Below are 22,703 nucleotides of genomic sequence, written 5' to 3'. Positions count from 1 at the left end.
CTCATTACAACTGCCCAATTCAACTAGTAATCTGACTGCCCATGGGGTTCCCAAAAGCATATTCTCTGCTTGGCTGTCAAAGGGAAAATTTCTGATGCAATTCCAAGGATGTCCCCAGCAAATCTAAACCCTGTAGAGGCCCAGCTGTGAAGCATGAGTGCAGCAACCAGGGAAATGGGCCTCCGTTTTCCCCTTGGTCTCTCTCCCTTTGCTGTGTGAAGAAGTTAGGCTGAGCCCTGGATCTGAATTTGAATGTGATCAGCCAGAGGAGGGTGGATTTTTAAAAGCAAATCACACCAATGCATAATTCACACTAGTGTCTAGCTAACGGAGCTTTGCGCCTCTTGGCAGGGTCAGTACCGCACAGCACTGTGTGAGGACTGGCTAAAGAAACTGGAGGAACATGATGTCCCGCACACCAAGGAACCAAACTTGATAAGCACTCTGGGAGACCCAGTGAAAATCCGATCATGGCAGGTATGTGGTAGCCAAGAGCCGTGATGCAAACGGATGCATTGTATAGTGCTAATCCATTCGGAACATCTGTGCAATGAAAACCAGCAAACTAAAGGACAATGCCAGGGACAACGCAAAGAGTTTAGGTCCCTGGCAGGATTGGCCAAGGGAGAGATCCCAGAGATCCCAGCAGGTGATCCAGCAGGAGCAGCCAAAGGCCAGTTATGTAGGGCACTGAAAAGAGCAGTGCAGCAGTAACTAATACCATGCTGTCTTATTGCTTGTTCCGAAAGCAAGTATCTGGAAGAGGTTCTCTCCCCAGGCAGTCCTAGTATAATAAAAAGGAAAATCAGCCCCGTCTTGTCCTGTGAACTAACTGCATCGTGTGTATGGGTTGCCTGTCTAGAATGATAACAGGTTCCCACCTACCCTACAGCATTGTAGTGCCTTGGCCACGTTCTAACAGTTTGGCTTTGCCTCTGTGAAGGAGACCAGGCCACGTAACCGTGTATTATGGAACGAAGCCAAAGCCCTGGACCCAAATCCTGAGCTGCTCTCAGCAAGGCCAGTTCAAAAGTGATTTTAAGCCACATTTAATCTTGGTATCAGCCAGCTGCCAGGCCTGCCCCTGGCATACATCAGAGCAGCATGAGGGTCTCTCTGCACCAGATGCCCATGGCTTCCAGAGGCTGTTCTCGCTGGCAGGACAGTGACATAGGGATGTATAGGCCAGGTGCCTTTTCCTTGGCTACACCCCCTGTGCTCTACGCCAGCCAGAGATCCCCCTTCACAGTGGGAATCCTAAAGTGCCTAGTTATGGGGACTTTACAGCTGCTTTGAGCAGCGTAAAGGAACTTCAGCATGGTGGAGGGTCTGGCCCCGTTGTCTGTGACATGGCTTGGCATGGCATGGTTCCTACCACAAAAGCAAGACCAGATCATGTTTAAACACTGCTGGTGCTAGCAAGATGTTAACGCAGCTTCCCTGGTCATGGGGAAAGGGAATTTTGGTGTGAGTGCTGTGTTCAAACCATGCGTGGGAATCTAGCCTATGACATGGTTTATCTAGCACGTTTCTCACTGTCCTCCCTGCTCGGAGAAGCATTGTTTGAGCCTTGCTAGCTGCAACAGTGTTTAAGTGCGTTTGTAGTTGGCCAGGTTCTGAGTCCAGTGTGTATCAGACCCGTGTGTGTTGCTCAGATGCATGTGTCAGACGGGAACGTGCTGACAGATGGATAGCGCTGCAGTTTATCAAACACTGAACTGTGGTAGGAAAGAATGCCTACGTTGTAATAAACAGTTGCTGTGAGACATCTGATGTGCTCTTTTGGCTGCGATCAGATTGCTGGTTTGCCCAATGACACCCTGTCTGTGGAGAACGGCGTAATAACACAGTTTTCACAGCGCTGGACTCACTTCATAGACCCCCAGGGACAAGCCAACAAATGGATCAAGAACTTGGTAAGGGCTTCTTCCACTCTTGACAAGGGGGTAGCCAAATTTGCTGGTACAGGTGGGATCTTTCCATTGCTCTAGCCTCAGGGTCTGAAGATTCCCAATGGTTCCTTCTATCTTTTCTCCTCCTCCTCTCGTTCTTTCCTTCCTTTTACAACAGACTCTGTCTGGAACTGTGTAGAAAGAGGCCTTCAATCCCATGGGGTTGGATGTTCAGAGAAGCTGGAGAAGAACAAGTTAAAAATACAGCCCGTCACTGCCACACCTCGCCCAGCGTCAGGCAGAATAGATGGGCTTTGCAGCTTACCTTAAAGGTCCACAGATTCAGGTTACTTAGCAGTAAGGTGGGAGAAGAGTTCAGGGCCTCGCTGATCACTCCTGGAGGAAGTCTGTCCAATAGGTCCCAGCTCATTGCAGGCTTTGAGAGACAGTGCGGCCTAGTGACTAATGTGCTGGACTGGGACCCAGGAGACCTGGCCTGTTGGGTGTCTTTGGGCAACTCACTTTAACTGCTCAGTTTCCCCCATCGGATAATGATGCTGCCCTTTTGTGTAAAGCGCTGGGTATTATTATTAGATCAAAAGCACTCACGGGGTCTTCTGCTCACCTGCCAGGTGGCAGTTTGTTCTCTCTGGCCTGCTCACATTGCTGTCTGAGTGGAGTGTTTCTAAAAAGCGCCTTTGGTGCTTTAAAGCAGCAGCAGCAGCCCTTTAGTTCCGGGGTGGGGCAAGGGGGAGGAGATTTAGCAGCTGCTCTTCCACTCCCTGGAGGCTCCTGTATCCCACCTGCTCCTGCCTTGCAGGCTAATCAGAGGCATGAGCTATGCAGTCTTTCTAGCTCCTCTTCCCCTGGCAGCTCCCAGCTCTCTGGGCCCCCGAGCACTGCAGGTGAAGGGATTCCAGCAATGTAGGAAGTAAGGAAATGCAGAACATACCCATGCTACCTTGGCCGTCTTGCGCTGACTGGGCATTTGCTAACTCTGACACAAGGCCATGATATGCAAGTCAGGTAGCACAGATGAAGCTTTTGTACGTATGGGTTTTTTGTATTTGCAATCCTAATGTTGCAGCAGCATGTTGTTGGTTCAGTTCATAAGCCGTTTGGCTTCCCTTTGTTCACACCTACGCCCTCTAGACTCTCTCTCACCATGTTGTCCTGCAGGAGAAGGAGAACGGTTTGGAGGTGGCTAAACTGAGCGACCGGGATTTTCTGCGCAGCTTGGAGAACTCCATTCGCTTCGGGAAGCCATTCCTGCTGGAGAATGTAGGGGAGGAACTGGATCCAGCTCTCGAGCCTGTCTTGCTGAAACAGGTTCTTCCCTTCTGTTTGTCTGATGAGATCAGCAGGAAGCCTGGCTAGCCTGGAACTAGGGTGGAGTGGGCTCTCCAGTGCTGGCATGAAGTACAGCTTTGTTCTCTCTTAGTGGGAACGTGTCTGGTAAGGTTGAGATTTTGGAGGTAAGGAATTTAGATGCTCAGTACAAATTAATGGAAATTGGGCCTCTAAATCTCCTAGACGGCTTTGAAAATCTTTATCTAGCCAGCCTCTGGTAGCCAGCATGCAGTGGAGCCAGGTCAATCATGTGACTCCCTCTTTAGCTGGGTCTCAACACATCTATGATTTTTAAACGTAGACGCTCCAACCTGCATTGTGCTTGTCCCTCTCTTGACAGACCTACAAACAGCAAGGCAACACAGTACTGAAACTGGGAGATACAGTTATTCCGTACCATGAGGACTTCAAAATGTACATCACCACCAATCTGCCCAACCCCCACTACACACCAGAGATCTCCACCAAGCTCACGCTGATTAACTTCACCCTCTCTCCCAGGTAACGGCTCACCCTTTGTACCAGTAGCCACTGAACTGTTGCAAACATTGGCCTCTCTCCTACTCCTGAACCATAGAAATCAAATTCAACATGGAGTGGGTAAGGATGGTCCCGTGCTCAAGGTGCTAGCCTGCAACTCTGGAGACCTGTGTTCAAATCCCTGCGCTGCCACAGACTTCCTAACCTTGGGCAAGTCACTTAGTTCCTCTGTGCTTCATAAAGATAATAGCTTTTCTCTACCACAGCGGGGTGTTGCGAGGCACTCAGGTATTTAGTGATGGGGGCCATATATGTGCCATAGATAGTTGCACCGTGTGGCTCCAGAGGAGATGTGACATTTACGTTCCTTTACATTTTGTGTGTTTCCCCTCCCCTCCTCGGCAGACACTGTCCTGATAGCTTTCGCTTAAAGCTGTTCATCTCGATCTTCCCTTTCCCTTTCAGTTGTTCCATCTCCCGTAAGGTTGTTAGTGCTGACCTCATTCCTCATCAGCAGCTGCTTTAGTTTGCAGGTTAGATGCTGCATCTGCAGGGCTCTCAAAAGCGTGAATTATCAGTTGTCCTGAACCCAATTGGTGTGATCCCACTGCTTGCTGCTGGGAAAGGTCTGGCATCCCAGCTATAACACCCTCAGGTTTTGTTACAGTGGCTTGGAAGACCAGTTGCTGGGACAAGTGGTAGCTGAGGAGCGACCAGACTTAGAAGAGGCCAAGAACCAGCTGATCATTAGCAACGCCAAGATGCGACAAGAGCTGAAGGAGATAGAGGATCAGATCCTGTACCGGCTGAGCTCTTCCGAGGGAAATCCGGTCGATGACTTAGAACTCATCAAAGTGCTGGAGGCATCCAAGCTAAAAGCAGGGGAAATCCAGGTAAGTGACTGATTCACACACACCCAGCCCGGGTCAGTTTACAGGAGCCTTAAACTGTGCAGCTGTGATGCCTCTGAATGTTCCCACAGGCCAAAGTGAAGATAGCAGAGCAGACAGAAAAAGACATTGACATCACTCGTCTGGAGTATGTGCCCGTCGCTGTCCGCACTCAGATCCTTTACTTCTGCGTCTCTGACCTCTCCAACGTTGACCCCATGTATCAGTATTCACTCGAGTGGTTCCTCAACATCTTCTTGTCTGGAATCGCAAACTCCGAGAGAGCAGGTACCCCCGAAGGATTAGGGTGCAGATGGGCACCCCCTCAAAGGGAAAGCTTGCTGCTGTGAAAATGTGATCATTGCATTTCTTTGCTCAACACCCGGGGACAAATTCAGCCCTAGTGTAGTGGTGGCATCTCCACTGAACTTGCTTATATCAGGTCTAAATCTGGCCCTAGTTGTTTACTGCCAGAGTTGCTTGAACAGGGTCCCATTGCCATCAAGCTCAAAAGTTCCTTCTCTTTTGAGATACATAAAGCTGTAGTTCAAGACAAGACATGGAGGCATCCTATGTCAACCAGCTTGCCATAGCCCGCATGAGAGAATTCTCTCTGGCTGGGAGCACTCGTTTTCCTCCAGTGGTTCTCTTCTGAAGGGCCAAATTAGTACCAGGTACAAAAGAGAGGAAAGCAGCTTGTCCTTACCAATCAGAGACTCTGCTCCTTCATCTGGTCATTGCTTTTCCCATGCAGTAAACTTTATTAAGCTCTTTGAGCCCCTCCCAGAGCCTAGGCATCTACCAGTTCTCTCCCTCCAGTGTCCATCAACAGGAAGTCCTCAGCAGAGGAGCTCCGATCCACTCTCTGACAGCACTTTTCCCTGCCTCTGGACCACTAGACCTGTCCCATGCGAAGATGTTTAATTTCTGGTCAGACTGCTCCTGTTAATTAGAAATACTGAATTTCGTGGATCAGAGCATTTGAAATACTGGCAGCACAGAGTAAACTTGAAACTGATGGCAAGAGTAAATTCACCTCCCCCAGCACCTCCCCCAGTCACTTTGCTGTCATCCCAGGAAGAGCACAGATATCATGGCCAGATGCATGCCAAGATACAAAGAGGGGGTGCAGTTAATTAACACACCACTGCAATACTCTTTGTACCTGTGCTTAACAGAAATATTGTAAGTGTATTTATAATGGGCCAAATCTTAGTACCCTAAGGTTTGGATACCTCATTGTTCCTCATGAAGAAACAAACTTTCCTGGGCCAGATCTGAAGGAAGCTGAGACTGATAGTGGGAATGAGATAAAGACTGGAGCTCCCTGCATAGTTTACCTGTGTCAACTCATACACTGAAACATACCCAGATCCCGGCTGGCAAAGGGCCGTGTTGGTATTGAATGTAGGTCCTTCTTCCTTCACTCTCGGCATTGCTGTGTTTGTGCCTGGCTCTTTTCAGACACCCTGAAGAAGCGGATAGTGAACATAAACAATTACCTCACCTTCAGTCTCTACAGCAACGTGTGCCGCAGTCTCTTTGAGAAGCACAAGCTCATGTTTGCCTTTCTCCTGTGCGTCAGGATCATGATGAATGAAGGGAAAATCAACATGGTGGGTAAACAACAAACAGTCTCCCTCATCTGTTTAAATAAGAGGATTTCCAGTGACAGCCAAAGTCCAAACTGCTCCTACTCCTGAAACTAGGAGACAGTGTACTTTGTCTGTACAGATGGTTCTCCAGCAGGGTCTGATTATTTGGATTATCTGTCCAAGTTTCTATTCATAAGGGAAGAGTTACTCATCCGGTCATCTATTAGGACCTGGCTGATGTTCTGAATCTTCCAAATGTTCATACATCAAAACACTAGTTAGATCTCCAGGGGTCTCTTCTGAGTAATGTAGTCTACAGCACACACCTTTCTACGGTATTTGGCTGTGATGAAAATGAAGGGAATTCAGGGTGATAAATTCTGGCTTTCGTGGATGATCTGCTGTCTGTCCCATTGAAACAGCTTTTCATCGCCGCACAAGAGGTTTGGCAGGTGGTAGAGTGTCCTACCGCACTTAAATAACCAGGGGTTTGCAAGGATTGGGCTTTCATAGAGAGCTTTGCTTCCAGAAAGATCAAGATGAATCTAGCTAAAGAGAAGGGATTTTACAGAAAATGGGCTAAACAAAGTAAGTCTTGCGTTTTCCTTTCCAAGTTAGCATCTGGTTCATGTCAGTGTCCTTTCTTTTCTTTCCTTTCCTTGTGTAGTAGGGAGCTTTCTACTTTAGGTATTGCTGCTGTGTGAGCCTAACACTGGATCCCCTTTCCCTGCAATCAGAACCCAGGCCTCTGCAGCAGGCAGTTAACCACCTGTTTGCCAGTCCTGTCGTAGGGTCTCTAGGGAATCTAATAGACTTTCTCAAATCCGAGAGAGATTGTCCCAGGAGGTAAGGATTGAGGTGCATTGTGGAGGAAATCTAATGCTCTGACCCTGTGACTGTATAGTCAGATCTGTCTTGCTGTACACTCTGTCACTTACCACTTGCGTCTGTTGGATTTGAACGGTAAGGCGCAGCAACACAGCATGAAGTTACTGTAGGACTTTTGTTTCTTTAACATAGCGTTGTTAATGCTGCGCGGTGTTGCTATTGCTGCTAGCTCTGCTGGTTTCAGGAGCGGAGAGTGCAGCTGCAACTGATCTCAGCGGGATTCATGATATTCAGCAGATCTCAATGGGATTTATAAAGAAAGCTCACAGGCTCAGTTCGGTGGCGAAGGAGCTTGGCCAGGTTTATTGTCAGCAAAGCACGGTGCTAGCCTCCTGTCCTGAGGGTCACAGGGACACTAACACATGTATGCCCCTGACAAGGTAGCAGTTCGGTCAGCATAACAAGACGCTGTCCCCTCGGCCAATACAAAGATATGCCTCCTGTGACTTCTCCTTTCATACATTGACACAAACAAGTGATGTATTACTGTCAGTGTGCTTGTCATTATTATCCTGTATCTTGTACCCGCTAATCTGAACAAATGTCCTCATCGTTATCCTGTCGTCCCCTCCTGATCTTTACGGTGGGGTCGCTGTGTTCTTGGACCATCTCTTAGGTAGGTGTTTGCGGAGTTACTTGTGCTCTCGATGTGTTTCTGTAGCGTCCTCTCAGGACAGGCCTGTGCTTACTTGGTTAGCTAACACCTGGTGTGTCACTGTTCTGCCAAGGCCAAACCTACACTGGTTCATGCTGTTATTCATGCCTACACCTCCAGCAAGGCCTACACATAGCAGTGACTGTGTCCCCCAGTATGAAGCTGAGATCTTCAAGGCCAAACAGGCTGGCTGTAGACGTGTGCTATGTGGTCCACAGGATGAATGGCGATACCTACTGTCTGGAGGTGCCATTAGGATGATGAGAGAGAACCCAGCTCCCGAGTGGCTGTACGAGAGAGCGTGGGGTGACATCTTGGCCTTAAGCAACCTGAAGAATTTCTCCAGCTTTGCGGATGATTTTGTGGACAATGTCCAGGAGTTCCGGGCAATTTTTGACAGTGCCGAGCCGCACAGGTGAGTCCTTCGCCCCTTTTCTGTGAACCTGAATTCTGATCCCTGCTTGGCGGGCAGTACAGATCCTTCTCCCACAGTAACACACTTGGAAGAGGAATCACTGAAAATCCAGGCACTGAGCAAAAATGATTTCAGAAGATCTTGGTGCATATTTGGGTGGTTTTTAGGAGAGTTGTTTTCCTTGGGCTGGTGTATGTGGCATCCATTTTAAATCCTTTCCATCCCCATTGAGTAACCCAAAGTCAGCGTGTCATTCCCTTGCAGAGAGCCCCTGCCTGGGAAGTGGGACAGCCAGCTGGACTCCTTCCAGAAGCTGCTGGTCCTACGCTGCCTGCGAGGGGATAAGGTCACCAATGCCATGCAGGACTTTGTGGCCAGGAATCTGGACCAACGCTTTATTGAACCGCAAGTAAGTAACCAAGATAATGCCACAGCGGAAGGCATTTCCATTGAGAATGGATAGGAATAATACAAACCGACTGCACGCTGCCCGTGATCGTGTCAGCCGGGCTAGGGGCAGATGCTTTAAATGGATGCTGTACAACATCTCTAGTTTTAGATAATACCTAGCTCTTATTAGTAGATCTCAAAGCCCTTTGTAAAGCACGGCAGTATCATTATCCCCATTTTGCTAATGGGGAAACCGAGGCACAGAGCAGTGAAGTGACTTGGCCAACGTCAGCAGGCCAGCGGCAGAGCCAGGCATCGAATCCACACCTCCTGAGTCCCAGTCCAGTGCTCTATCCTCCTGCCAGACTGTCTGCACTCTTTGAATGGTGATGGTGAGATCCACCCGCTGCCCTTTAATCTCAGAATTACCCTTAATCTGTAACTAACAGCCGTTCACTGAAAACTACCCTGTAGGATCAAAAGCAGACCGAGAGGTGGCCTGGCTGGAGGTTACAGCGGAAGTTAGGGAGGCAGAAGGCAGATTTTGTTCTCCACATTGCTCTGAGAACTTGAGCACATCACTGGAATGATGTGTGCCTCTGTTTCCCCATCTGGAAAAGGTAGATACTTGTCAACTTTTTAAAGCCATTTGAGATGGGGGCGTGAAAGGTGCCATAGGAATGCAAAGTAATTATCATCATCAACACTGTGCAGAGCAGAGTTTTCGGATGCAGCATCCTTAATAGATCACTTGGAAGCGCAAATCAGCACTTAGGCATCTATGGCCTTGTCTGCTCTAGAAAGCTGTACTGCTTTACCTATACCAGGATAATTCAGGTGGCACAACCCCCTAGTGTGGGTGCATGTATACTGCTATAAAGTTGTTTTATACCAGGATAGCTGTTCTCATGCGGGAAGGGAAATAACCAGTACAGCGACAAGGCATCTTCATACCTGCCTCTATACGATGGGTCGTGCCAATCTAACTCAAGGTACGTCTACAATTACAGCTGTGTGAAGAGTAGAGACGCTGCATGCCCAGCTAGCAGGGGTGTAGATAGCGATGCCCGGCTTAGGTGAGTAGGGTAGAGATCCTGAGTTACTAGGATATGTACTCAACACGGGTCTCTACGCACTCCACCAGCACCTTCCCCGTCCATGCTACTATTGTTAGCAGTATAGCATCCTGCTGCCAGAGCCTCTCCCCTCTGCTGCTGGCTTTCACTGCGGTATGTAGCTACACGTGTGCTACCTGGATGCTACAGGCTGCCATAAGTGTAGACATAGCCTATATTTGTGAACAGTCGAACCCCCGAGTGCCATAGTTATAGTGGAATAATGTAGTGCCAGTGTAGAACAGGCCTAAGTATCCCGTTTATGCACCTAAATGCCAGTCAGCATCCAAAGGTGGGATTTGAACCTCTTATCAGATGGGTCCCCCGTGTCAAAGCCCTGACAGAGCCAGGGCAGAACACTAAGGGGCTGGTCTACACTACACAGTTAGGTCAACATAATGATGTCAGTGTCTACAACACAGCCTTCCTCCCACTGATGTAAGTGTCCTGCTACATCGCCATCATAACGCCACCTCCACGAGAGGTGTAAGGCTTAGGTCGGTGTAGTTAGAGCAATGCAGTGCCCTAACATCCCTTACATGGGGTTGGCTGTCTAGTCAATTTCACGGCAGGAGCATTTTAAACTAGTTAGTTACACATCAGGCCAGAATCTTCAGATCTGGCCCTCCAGAGTTAGGCACCTAAATCCATATATAAGGGGCCTGATTTTCAGAGGGGCTTCAGTGATGGGACCAAGCAATGGCACATTGCCCATAGGCTGAGCGAGCGATGCAGAGAAAGGAGGAGGGAGTTCGAATGAACTAAGGAAGAGCCCAGCGCAATGAATGGAGACGCCCTTTGGCTTTGCTGAGCTTTGGATCAGGCCCCAAGGGATACAGGGGCAAATGAGTTAAAAATGGAAGAAGCGAAGCAAAGGCCTCTCTGCATGGGGCCTCCTGAAGCGTTATCTGGGTTAGAGACCTGGCTGTAGAACAGATTATTTCCACTCCTCAGACATGACAGTGATCGTAGGGGCAGAGGCGGTCCATTGGACCTGAGAGAATGCATTTCCTTTTTCTTGCCCTCCCCAGCACAGGTCATCAGTTACTCCTCTAAGCGAGAAGCATTCCTGTCTTTCAGACTTCAGACCTCACTGCAGTGTTCAAAGAATCCACCTCCACTACCCCTTTGATATTCGTGCTCTCCCCTGGGACAGACCCAGCTGCTGATCTCTACAAATTTGCTGAAGAAATGAAGTTCTCCAAGAAGCTGTCGGCTATTTCCCTGGGCCAGGGTCAGGTAAGCCACTGGTTCCCCTGCACTCATTCTGAGCAACATAGTCATCTCCATACGCAAGGGTTTACTTACCCAGCTCTAGGAAAACCAAATCCTAGCCCAGCATTCTGAAAATACTGGGAATCGAGGCTGGGTGTGGGGTGGGAGCTGAGGCCCTGGAGACCGGGGGCTCCGGGGGCCCGCGGACAGACACGGGAGGCCGAGACTGTGGCCGGGAGCTGGGACCACAGTTGGGCCTGGAACTGGGGCCACAAGTGGGCCAGGGGCTGTGGCAAGCAAAACTAACTTCTAAGCAGCAGGCATAGAATTAATTGCGGCCTGGGTCCCTCTTCTCTTGGGGAGATGCTTTTCTAAGACAGGGGTTTGGCTGGAATTTTACCATTAGGTTCATAGGGGTGTCAGACCAACTGTGGAGTGGAAATGTAGCTGAAATGGTCTGAGCGGCTTTGAGCGCTGTCATCACATACAGGCCTTCCAACAAACATGGCAGACAGTAGGCATGGTAAGTTGGGGAACTCCAGTGATGAAGAAGGGGACAAATGTATGTGTAACCCACTGGGCAGTGTGTTAAGCATTCCCCACTGTGCCTGATCCACTGAGGAGCGAGACTGTTACAGCCCAACTACAGCGCCTGGTTCTTTAGTACGAGATGCAGAGACTGGGGCTTCTAGCTCTGTATGGCCCCACTTCAATCCTCGGTCTTGGCCAAAACGGTGGCTGTCCTACCCGTGTAGCCCACCAGTTCAAGCTGAACCCCATCCCTGAGTACAGACTGCTCTTGGTTTTCTTCCGCAGGGCCCCCGAGCCGAGGCTATGATGCGAAGCGCTATGGAGCGTGGGAAGTGGGTCTTCTTCCAGAACTGCCACCTCGCCCCGAGCTGGATGCCTTCGCTGGAGAGACTTATTGAGAGCATCAACCCTGACAAGGTGAGAGAGAGAGACACACACGCACACACGTGTTCTTGAATCGCCGCCTGCAGTTTTATTCCACAGCTTTGCCCAGCCTCCTCTGCTCTGGACTAGGAAGGAGACTATCTTACCTTATCCTGTGATCTCTTTTCCCACACCCATTCAGTGTGGCCAGGGCCAGCTGTCTATTTGCAGGATCTGGTTTACCAATCCCATGATGCACTGCTGCCCTGTGCACACACCTCCTCCTCCAGCCCAGTATTAACAATACTTAGTACTTACCTTTTCATATATCACTCACTGACATCACTTTCTAATTGCTCCTCCTCCGCCCGTCCCGTTAAGTAAGCTCACTCCATCATTACCTTGCTTTCCAGTTACACCTGCTGTTCCCATTCCTGTAATGGAACATTGCACTGCAGTCCTTGTCACTCATTTGCCTGGTTCTAGGAGCCATCACCCCTTTACTGCCATAATCACTCGCTGACGTTTCCAGTCTGGGGTCAGAATGTAGCTTCTATGTGACCCCAACCCTCTTAAGAAAGTCACAGCTGTTACTGGCCTGATGGAGGAATGATGGCCAGGCACTGTCACTCTAGAGCTCTCTTCGCAGAGCCACCCCTGTGACAAACAGCTCTAGGAAGCGGGTAGTTGCTTACAACACTACAAGGCGCACAGCAGCATGAGGGCCATTTCCAGTGGATTAATTGTCAAATGGACTGGTTTGAGAAAATGTTTTCTGTCTGCTAGTTTTAGGAAGCTATGCAGATAATAAGAGACCTACACCCTAATTATAAAACATTTTTGATGTTATCTGCTTAGCCAGAGACATAGGTCTAAAGCATACCTGGTACAATTGTAATTATCGTTCTATCACTGAATATGACAATACATGTAAACTACTTATATAACAGTAAACTGTCTTGTATAAACGTTGTCTCTGAATAACAAAATATAACCATACACTCTTGTATAACCCTTACATCTAAATCTGAGCTATTGACTGTTTATTGCAACACCGCCTTGAGCGATAAGTAGTCACAGCAATTTGCAGATAGTTGAACCATTTCTACTCCCCCACAGAAGCTGTGTCTGCTGCATTCAATGCTCTGTTGCTATTCTTGTCACTCTCACAGTTGCATGCACCACCACCCACCCCCACACCCACTCTCTCTCTCCCTGTGGCATTTGCATGTCCTTGTTGCACAGGTGCTTTCACGGTCACATTGCACAAAGACCAGGATGGCTTCTGGAGCAGGAATAAGATGCCCTGTGCTCTCTATTGCCCATCCATTGTTGACAGGGGACAGCTGAAGATACATAATTCTATGTATGGCTAGTAATTTGCATGTTTCAGGTGTTGCCCGAAGAAGGCCATTGTTGGTGGTGGTTTCTCACTTGTTTTGTTCTTCGTAGCAAACAGCTCATGCCCACCTTATCCAGAGGTGTTTGCTTCTTCCCGCAGTGCAGTAAAGATACCAGAGAGAGACAGGCTGCTGACTCTGAAAAAGCTGCAGTGGGGTTGAACTGCAGTTACCTACCTTCAAATCTTGCTAGTGATACTGAGCAAGGACAACTTGATTCACCTACTGCTTGGTTCTTCAATAACTCTCTGCTTAGGTCAGGTCTGTCCATGTCATGAATTCAAAGCAGTGGTCCTAATTTATGAAGCCATCAAAAAGCAAAGATGTAATTACCTCCTAGACTGTCATATCATCTTTGTTCTCTGACTCTGTCTGAATGTTTTTGCTCTCGGACCTCCAAACTGTTCACATGTGATATAGAAAAACAGTACCACTTCCAGCATCTACATCCAGCCTGGCGATGACCACCAGATATGTGCCCACCATGTGACAGCAATTACATTTTTCTACCTCTTGGATTACCTAATTCATTTATAAGACCCTTTCTAAAATGTGGCAGGCAGCCTATTGAATTGTATTGGAACTTTGGGAACTAGCAAGGGGCCACGCATCTTGGTAACTGAGTGCTAAGTGTTATAAGTCTAATTGTCAGCAGAAAAGCCTTTTACGGGGCTGGGAAGGCGAGCAGGGCATCTCTGCTGAAAGAGTTTCCAGAGGTTCTGAGCACAGGAGATCTCAGGAGGAAGGGATCCTCTGGAGAGGTTTGTTGCTTGGTCGTGAGGGCGGAGGGACCTACAGCTAGGAAAGCTTGCACTAAACTTCTTTAGTAAATGCGTATCTTAAACGTAACCTCAGTGCACTTGCTGTCCCTTTAATTATCTAGGTGCACCGTGACTTTCGCCTCTGGCTTACCAGTTTACCCAGTAACCAGTTCCCAGTGTCCATCCTCCAGAATGGCTCCAAGATGACCATTGAGCCCCCACGAGGGGTCAAGGCTAATCTGCTGAAGTCCTACCTTAGCCTGAGTGATGACTTCCTGAACTCCTGCTCCAAGGTAAGAGCCCCGTCCTTTTCCCCCAGCTCTCTGCCTCGACCCATTTGCTAGCATTACTCTCCCCGCTGCCCTTGGATCACTGAGGAACACACTGGCTTCTGCTGAAGGGTTTTGGACCTTACTGGCTGAGTATTCCTCTCCCATGCTCTGCAGCTCTCCTGGCGTGGAACCTCGGTATTATGGGTTCTGTCACATGCTTCAAAAAGGAACTAGCTTTATTTCTCACCAGACAAGGTTGCCTCTGTGGCCGCCTATTAGCCATAGCATGGCCTGCCTTGTCAAATTGGGATATCTAACATTCACCCTCATATCCTTATGTAGGATCATAACTTTAGACACCGAAATTTGAAAATGTTGGCCCATGACTCTCCCAAATGGCATAGCCGGAGCCGGTGTTCCATACTTTCAGGCTCCTTGTCAGCATTAATAAATCAGCAAGTTAGGCACTTCAGCTTTCCACCTGTCGATGTGCCTACGAGAATACATATCCCATCCAAAATCGATCTCCATAAAAGCCAACCACTGGTCAATGACACTTGCTCCTCTTACTGTCCCCATGTCCTGTAGATCTCAGAGTTTAAGGTCTTGCTGCTATCACTTTGCCTGTTCCATGGGAATGCACTGGAGCGGAGGAAGTTTGGGCCACTGGGGTTCAATATCCCATACGAGTTCACGGATGGAGACCTCCGCATCTGCATCAGCCAGTTAAAGATGTTCTTGAATGAATATGCAGACATCCCATACAAGGTGGGAATGGAGAGCTGGTCTGCCTTCCCTCTGAATGGGCACTGGACAGGGGGCTGGTGCATGTACTCTGGCCGTGGGTGTGGGAATAATACACAGCTGGGAATGTCCAGGGAAGCTGTAGAGTGTATAATAATGGGAGGAAGCCTAGGAGATGTTGGTTGGAGAGCTGGGATTCCAGGAGCTTGATCTGCCTGCGTTTTCAGTTTCATTCCATTGGACTGTTGTGGAAAGTTGAATGGAATTGTTTGCAGTCTCACACAAGTCCAGGAGCAGCAAACTATACAAGCCCTGATCTGCAGAACCTGAGTGGAATGTCATAACTCCCATTCCATGGGGCTCCATCCATTCTTTGGCCATCCCTAGGCTTCTGGTGGGTCCCTATGTTCGCTGGAGTGCCCCTCAAATGACTGCCTTACCACTCCCAAGTCCAAGAACCATATAAATGTAGTGATGTTGCATGCAGTAATGTATATCCCTACCATTGCAGGCTTGTTCCCAGCAGTAATTTCCCTCATGCGATGGATTAGAAATGTATAACAGAGCATGCAGCCAGACAGATTATCCCAACGGTTAACCAAGTCATCCTTCACTTCCTTTCCTGCTGAGATTCAAGTTCATGGGCTAGCTGGACATTTGCAACTAGCTCTTTGGCGTGGGATGTCGCTTCTAGGGTGACGCTCTCTTCCATTTTTCTTTGCAGGTTCTAAAGTATACAGCTGGCGAGATCAATTATGGCGGCCGAGTAACAGATGACTGGGACAGGCGCTGCATCATGAATATTTTAGAAGATTTCTATAGGCCAGAAGTTCTAACTGAAGATTTTGCTTATTCTGAGTCAGGGATCTACAAACAGATCAGCACCACCTATGATCTTAATGTGAGTACTCCGCTAGCAAAGCCACATGTTCTCCTGGCCTCACAGAGACAGAGCAGAATGCTCAGTGGAACCCGGAGACTCCAAATGGGGGGGTCATCTTCTGTAAGAACGTGGTGATGTCTCAGTTCATCAGCAGAAAGTACAAGGTAATAAAAGCCTGCAAATCTTCCCCTTTTATCAGATTCACATGTGCCTCTAACAGCAAGAGAGTCCATTTAAATTGTAAGCTCTGTGAGGCAGGGACTGTCTCTTTGGTCTGTGTTTGTACAGCACCTAGCACACTGGGGTCCTGGTCCAGGACTAAGGCTCCCAGGCACTACGGTAATACAAATAATAAATAACAATAGTACAAGTATGTCTGTCTGCAAATAGAAGACTTCCTACTGAGGACTTCTGGTGGCAATAGAAGTGAGATGAGTGATTCTGGAGTTTGTAGCTATTGTCAGACTCTCCCAAGTAAGAATATGTAGTTTGAGTATAAATTATCTAGAATATTTGCCTACCAACTGAAATGGACACAGAGTGTAACAGTTACCATTGTTAGCCTACAGCTGTTATGACACTTGGTTGCCTGTCTTAATGAGTGTACACAGTGTTGTTGTAGCTGTGTTAGACCCAGGGTATTAGAGAGACAAAGTGGGTGAGGTACATCTTTTATTGGGCTAACTTCTGTTGCTGAGAGAGACAAGCTTTCGAGCTGCACCGAGGTCCTCACCCACCTTATCTCTTTAATGAGTATATGTGCTGCTTCTCCAGATTGCTGCCCTCACATCCCTTCTCCTTTAGTGCAGAGCTGAGCTACACCCAACAGACTGCATTCTTGGCACCTTCCCTCACAGCTCTGCCTTTCCAAAGCCGGTTACTGTTCTCTGAATCCTCTCGGTTGCCTTTCTGGTACTGGGGCATCTCAACCTAGCCACCTACGACAACGTTCTGTTGATCTAGTTTGGGACATCGCCTTGTCCCAAAGAACCGAGGCTGTAAAAAGCCAAGAAGTCCAAATGTTCTTAAACAGGCCTGTGTTTATATTCATCTCCTCTTTCAAACTCTCCTGGGCCAATAACAACCAGATTATAGCTGTGCCGTTTCTCCCTCCCCCGTTCCAATACACACTCCTCACCTCAATCTCGTGGCTGATTTCACCCTAGGGATACATCCAGTACATCAAGAGCCTGCCGCTCAATGACATCCCTGAGATATTTGGCCTACATGACAACGCCAACATCACCTTTGCTCAGAACGAGACCTTTGCCCTGCTCGGGGCCATCATTCAGCTGCAGCCAAAGACATCCACCTCTGGAGGCCGAGGCAGGGAGGAGGTGTGTAATGTGTACTGTGGTGTGGTTTGAATTGCTACGCGGGACAGCAAAAGGTAAAGCCCATCCTCCACTGGTTACCACTGCCCACTACAGCCGTATTCCCTCCAGCTGTGCCTTGCTAGATTTTATAAGCAAGCAGGACCGGGAGTAGTCAGTTCTTGGAGGGAAGATCCTCCCACTCCTGCTCCCCAAGGAAAACCCAGGCACTACAAGATGGACTATTATTGAGTCAGTAGCTGGCACTCATCTCTCTGAGTCAGAACTGAAGGTAGCAGTCAGAGACCATAAAATAGTGGTCCTAACACCTTCTGCTCATTAAAAATATCGTCGTGTCTCACACAGGCATTAGCCTCTGTCCTGGTCTGGGGACACATAACTCACCCTTGTAGTTTCCACAGGCTAGTGTTCTTCACATCCTGACCTGAACAATTGACCAGCCTTGCTGAACGCTGGTAAAGCATTGTTGCCTCCCATTCCCAAAGACTCCTCCAGTAAAGCATCATGTAATGGAGCGAAAGGGGTGGGGGGAGGTGTTGATTATAGGGCTGGAATCTAGTTCCTTCCTGTGCCCATTACACCCTTCTTGGGAACGAGATTCCCTGGGCAGTCCTGTAACAGCTGATTTGGAGTTAGGCTCTTAGAGTCAGTGCTTCCCAACGGATTAGTGCCCTGTGTTTAAACAAGAAAACGTCCTCTCCGACAGCTCTGGCACAAGCTGAGCAGGGTGAGTCTGTGCCACCTCCTGCTGGATGAGAGAACAACAGTGTAAAAGGAGCTAAATACATAAGCCCAGCTCCTCAAAGGTTTTCAGGTATGTAACTCCAGACCTGAAGAAGAGCTCTGTGGAAGCTCCAAAGCTTGTCTCTCTCACCAACAGAAGCTGGGCCAATAAAAGATACCACCTCACCCACCTCGTGACTCGAGTCGCTCTTGACATCCATCGTGTCCTTTGCTTGTGGTTTATCACCTCAAATACATTGTCATTTTTTTAAATTTCCCCAACAAGCCTGTCCATTCAGTTCCTCAAGTAGTCTCCTAAAGGATGAGCTCCAGGGAGAGGCCTCTACATTGCAACTCAAGAATTCCCCCCTCAGGGAGCATTTTTCAGAGGAAACAAACCAAAGCAAAGTTACTGCTAACTAAGGAGCAGAAGCAATTCATTTTCCCATTAACCTTGGTCAGGCTCATTCCTTCTGCTGCCCAGTTTAAAAGGCAGCTGCTTCTGAAGTTCTCTACCCCGAGGCCCTTTCCAGAGCAGCTTCTCATGCCTTGTTCCATCTGCTTTCTAGCTTGTAGAGGAAACATCAAAGGACATCTTGAAGAAGGTCCCTGACCCAATTAACCTGCAGGAGGTGATGCTGAAATACCCAGTGTTGTACGAGGAGTCCATGAACACAGTGCTGGTGCAGGAGGTGATCAGGTAAAGCTCTTACTCACACCCAGCCTTCCAGTCTGCAGTGACACAGCCCCTCCCTCTTCAGAACCACGGGGGGAACTGGCACTTAGGCTTCTGCCCCCAGCAGGAAGGGAAATGGATGTGGAGGCTCCCAGAGCAACCATTCTTGGGAAGAGAAAAAACAGCAATCCCCTTTTCAGCTGGAAGGTACCAAATGCCTCTTGTAGCACATGCAGTGGGACTGGAGTTCCTGCACTGGTTAGTTTAGATGTTGCCTTATTGATAGCAGTTAGGGCCTACAGCCTTAAAATGCCACCGGTCCTGCAAGGATTGAGTATCTTTTCAATACAGGAACTCCAGGTTATTCAATGGAATTCACCCTGCAGCTGACGTTTGAAGGCTCCGACACCTAAAAGAACCACATAGGCAACAGGCGTCATTTATTGGAGAGAACTTACTACAAGTTCCCATTGTTAGCGGAGCATTCTGATAGGATCAGAGTTTAGAGACATTTTCCATCCTCTTCAAAAGTCTCCAGTAAGCTAAAGTCAGGCAGCACATCAGACAGCCCTTGTTTTTACACCCTGATGGTGAGGGTCTCATTCATCAGCACTGGAAGACCTCAGCCAGTGTTCAGAAATCATGAGCTTGGATCACTCTGCTCCTTCCCCAGAACTCCTGTCTTATTCGTTGTTGCTCAGGTACAATCGGCTGCTGGAAGTAATTGCACAGACACTGCAGGATTTGCTGAAAGCGCTTAAGGGCCTGGTGGTGATGTCTTCCCAGTTGGAGCTGATGGCCAACAGCTTGTACAACAATATCGTTCCAGAGCTGTGGAACGCCAAGGTACTCCTCCACCAGCCTGTTCAACTAGCGCTGCCTTTCTGTGGTCTTCACCATGCTGGGCCATGCAGTTCAGGAGCACTGGCTCATCAGGTTTTGAAGTCACCTGCATGGTCCTTCCTTCATGGTGAAGAAGTTCAGGACTTGAATAAAGGAGACTTAACAGTAGGCATAGGGGTCAGTGAAACTAGCCCTTCCCCATTAGAAGAGTTTTGGTTCTGAGTGTCACACATTGAAATGAATTAGCGGGTCTTATGCTAGTCCCCTGTGGACTCTGATCCTCACCAAAAAAAACCACCCCCCAGTCTGACATGCATACCCTGGCCTGAAAATGCAGGCAGGTTGTAGGTCAAGATTGAGGAGCACGAGCAGAGCTTTGCATGTAGGTGTGCAAGTCTGAAAGCTCTCTTAGGTCCAGCTTAGGAAATTGCAGCTATTTCTCTACTAAGCCAAACATTCTGCCATATCTTGAAAAGCAGCAGGAGCCTCATCGTGATTCCCTAAGGCAAGAACCCAAACAACCCGGAACCTTGCCACACGCCCCCTCTTCAACACCTTGGCATCACTGATTGTACTTGCCTGGAATTGTCTCAGCCTCTTGGAGGGCAGGGATGCTCCATGAATGGCACTGGTTCTCAGAGAGGCAGTTCCCTGCTGTGATGGGGTGTGGGCGCCTTATTTGCATAGAATCACGGTACAGGTCATTTCTCAGCCTGATAGAGCACAGGGCCCTGTGGGCACTAGCTGAACGGCCCTTTTCAGTCTCAGTAAGAAACCCCTTTCCCACTCCCCCCAGCGCTGGAGGCTGCTTTCACATCCACAACCACTGGCTGCCTCTGGTGGGTTGGTTTGCCGGAAACTGCAAGCAGTGTGTGCATCCTGTTAGCGATCGAAAGGTGACTGAACTAGGCTCAGCATTCAGGGCAGTCCAAAGCACCCCTTGTTGGTCTCCTGCAGGCATACCCAACCCTGAAGCCCTTGGCCTCCTGGGTTAATGACCTGCTGCAGCGGATTGACTTCCTGCAGCGATGGATCGCGAAGGGGATCCCGCCTGTGTTCTGGATCAGTGGCTTCTTCTTCCCCCAAGCCTTTCTCACTGGGACACTACAGAACTTTGCCCGGAAATCAGTCATCTCCATCGACACCATCACGTTTGACTTTCAGGTCAGTGACCCAGGCTGAGTTACTTTGCAGCTGTACTGTCTGGCGCGCCAGACGTCTCAAGCTCAAGGAGAGTAAAGCCCCACACCCAGGTGACATGACTGCCATGCAGTGCAACAACTGTGTGCAGCAGCTCACCCACAGGTGAGAGCTCGCCTGAGCCTCCCCTTCGCAGAGCACGCAGGCTACACTGACTTCTGGAAGTTAGGGATTCAGTTGGGGGGGAACTAGCATCCTTCCCGTCCAGCCTTGTTGGGAGAGAGCCTAGGAGCAAATCCCCGGCATGCTCTTTAAAAAAAACCTCTGCATGAGGGCCCAAAAGCCTGACTGAGGCGTTTTTAGCCACCTTCAACTGCTAGCAAGCAGCATCCCAAAGCGTAGGCCACGTTTTCACACCCCCTCCACCGCAGGGCCTGCTTGCAGACATGCAGACTGCCCCCAGCTTCCCTTGACTGCAGGTGGAGTTTTGCATGCTCAGCGTGCCTGGGAAAAAAAATGACCTGGCTCAAGCTGGGCACACAAAGCCGGGTCCGCTCTGGGCTGTTTAGACACTATGGCCACCATTGTTAGAGCCTTTATAAACGGGACTGTGACTGGCTGCACACAGCCCTTCCTGGGGAACAGCACAGCCGTTAGTTCCTGGTGCTAGCTGTCCTGCTGTTTAGGGGCAGGTCTCTTGTGACATGCTGCTCTTCCTTGTGCCCTGCTAGGTGATGAAAGAATCGGTGAGCGAGCTGACCCGGCGCCCCGCTCAGGGATGTTATATTCACGGCCTATTTCTGGAAGGCGCTCGCTGGGATCCCTCCTCCTTTCAGCTAGCAGAGTCACGCCCCAAGGAGCTTTACACAGAGATGGCGGTGATCTGGCTCGTCCCCGTTCCCAACCGCAAACCTCCGACCACAGGCTTCTACCTGTGCCCAATCTACAAGACACTCACTCGAGCAGGTAGGAATGCTGGGGAGTTCTCCAGAGGCGAAGGCTGTAAGGAACTGCACTAGCCCCCTGTGAGTATTCATAGCAGCTTAGCAGGGACCCCCATGGGCTGTCTTTTAGTCACCGCAGGGCTAGTGCTCATACTCACAAGTGGCCCCAAACTAAAGTCCCAGGACAGATGACACCAGCCCTGTTCCCTGCTGGCCCCATGGCAGGATGAGAGCACCCAGCTTTCTTACACGTCACAACAGACCCGTTTGGGCTGGCAGTGGAAATGAACCCAGACCCTCTGGCTCTAAGAGCACAAGCCTCTGCTGCTTTATCAGCGATGCTCCAGCATATGCAGGCAGAAGCGACTAGCAGGCTGCTAACAGCCAGCAGGGGTGTTTTCTCATCAGACAAACACTTAGCCAGGAACTTCCCAGGAACCAGAGAGTAGCAGCAGGGCCAGGTGTATTTCTTTGGCCATGCTTTCGCTCATAACTATATATGCGGCTGTGTGTTTTATATTGAATATTATATTGTATGTTGAATACACTTCCACACCACTGCTCACACTTCTCCCTCCTAGGAGAGGCTGAGAGATGTCATCAGGCTGCTTTAAGGCACTCTCTCCTGGAGGGTGCTGAGCTCCGTAGTGACGAGCGCTGTGTAAAAACTTAGAGCGGAGACAGCAAGTTCCCATCTCTTGTGCAGAAATGATACTAAATAAATCTGGCTGGAGACTGTGTAGTAACTTTGCTGATAGATCAGCCAACAGTTGTCCATGACTCAGGAGGGGCGCTGGGAGAGGGATGAGATTTTTTCCATGTATAGAAACTTACCAGCCTTGGGTTCGTGTTTTAATCCAGCTTTACCTGTTTCCATTACAGGGACGTTGTCAACGACAGGTCATTCCACCAACTATGTGATTGCTGTGGAGATCCCCAGCAGTAAGCCGCAGCGGCACTGGATCAAACGGGGTGTAGCCCTCATCTGTGCGCTAGACTTCTAGCCCCTGAAACTTTGCCGCATCTCGGACGCCATGGCAACAAGGGGGCAGCGCAGTCCAGCTGCTCTAGGGGGTGTTTGCATGCAGCGCTGGAGAGCGTGGTTGGTGCCCTGAGCGAGGGTTAGCGCTGTCTTGTAAGTAACCCTGCTCTGGCTGTCCTTTACCCTTTGTAAATAAACAGCTGTTCTGTTTTACCACTCCTG

At 49.2% G+C, this 22,703-nt stretch overlaps 1 protein-coding gene across 1 annotated transcript in view; it reads left to right on the top strand.

Annotated features, from left to right (window-relative positions):
* DNAH1 (dynein axonemal heavy chain 1) overlaps positions 1 to 22,697 on the top strand; it is a 103,949-nt gene extending 81,252 nt beyond the window's left edge. The window contains exons 59-78 of the mRNA XM_067561180.1: positions 352 to 477; positions 1,797 to 1,916; positions 3,072 to 3,221; positions 3,583 to 3,743; positions 4,390 to 4,615; positions 4,705 to 4,900; positions 6,077 to 6,228; positions 7,969 to 8,165; positions 8,430 to 8,574; positions 10,751 to 10,909; positions 11,702 to 11,833; positions 14,063 to 14,233; positions 14,801 to 14,980; positions 15,681 to 15,857; positions 17,006 to 17,176; positions 18,466 to 18,596; positions 19,274 to 19,418; positions 20,373 to 20,579; positions 21,287 to 21,521; positions 22,382 to 22,697. Coding sequence (XP_067417281.1) covers positions 352 to 477; positions 1,797 to 1,916; positions 3,072 to 3,221; positions 3,583 to 3,743; positions 4,390 to 4,615; positions 4,705 to 4,900; positions 6,077 to 6,228; positions 7,969 to 8,165; positions 8,430 to 8,574; positions 10,751 to 10,909; positions 11,702 to 11,833; positions 14,063 to 14,233; positions 14,801 to 14,980; positions 15,681 to 15,857; positions 17,006 to 17,176; positions 18,466 to 18,596; positions 19,274 to 19,418; positions 20,373 to 20,579; positions 21,287 to 21,521; positions 22,382 to 22,503 — 3,303 coding nt within the window. The 3' untranslated portion in view covers positions 22,504 to 22,697. The remainder of the gene's footprint in view (positions 1 to 351; positions 478 to 1,796; positions 1,917 to 3,071; positions 3,222 to 3,582; positions 3,744 to 4,389; positions 4,616 to 4,704; positions 4,901 to 6,076; positions 6,229 to 7,968; positions 8,166 to 8,429; positions 8,575 to 10,750; positions 10,910 to 11,701; positions 11,834 to 14,062; positions 14,234 to 14,800; positions 14,981 to 15,680; positions 15,858 to 17,005; positions 17,177 to 18,465; positions 18,597 to 19,273; positions 19,419 to 20,372; positions 20,580 to 21,286; positions 21,522 to 22,381) is intronic.
* The last annotated feature ends 6 nt before the right edge of the window (positions 22,698 to 22,703 follow it).

The sequence above is a fragment of the Emydura macquarii genome, unplaced genomic scaffold, assembly GCF_026122565.2.
Source record: "Emydura macquarii macquarii isolate MOO-44397 ecotype Brisbane River unplaced genomic scaffold, CSIRO-AGI_Emac_v2 contig_2369, whole genome shotgun sequence".
In the NCBI taxonomy this organism is placed as follows: Eukaryota; Metazoa; Chordata; order Testudines; family Chelidae; genus Emydura; species Emydura macquarii.
Note: the sequence above shows the minus strand (reverse complement) of the source record. Positions and strands in the feature narration are given on the sequence as shown.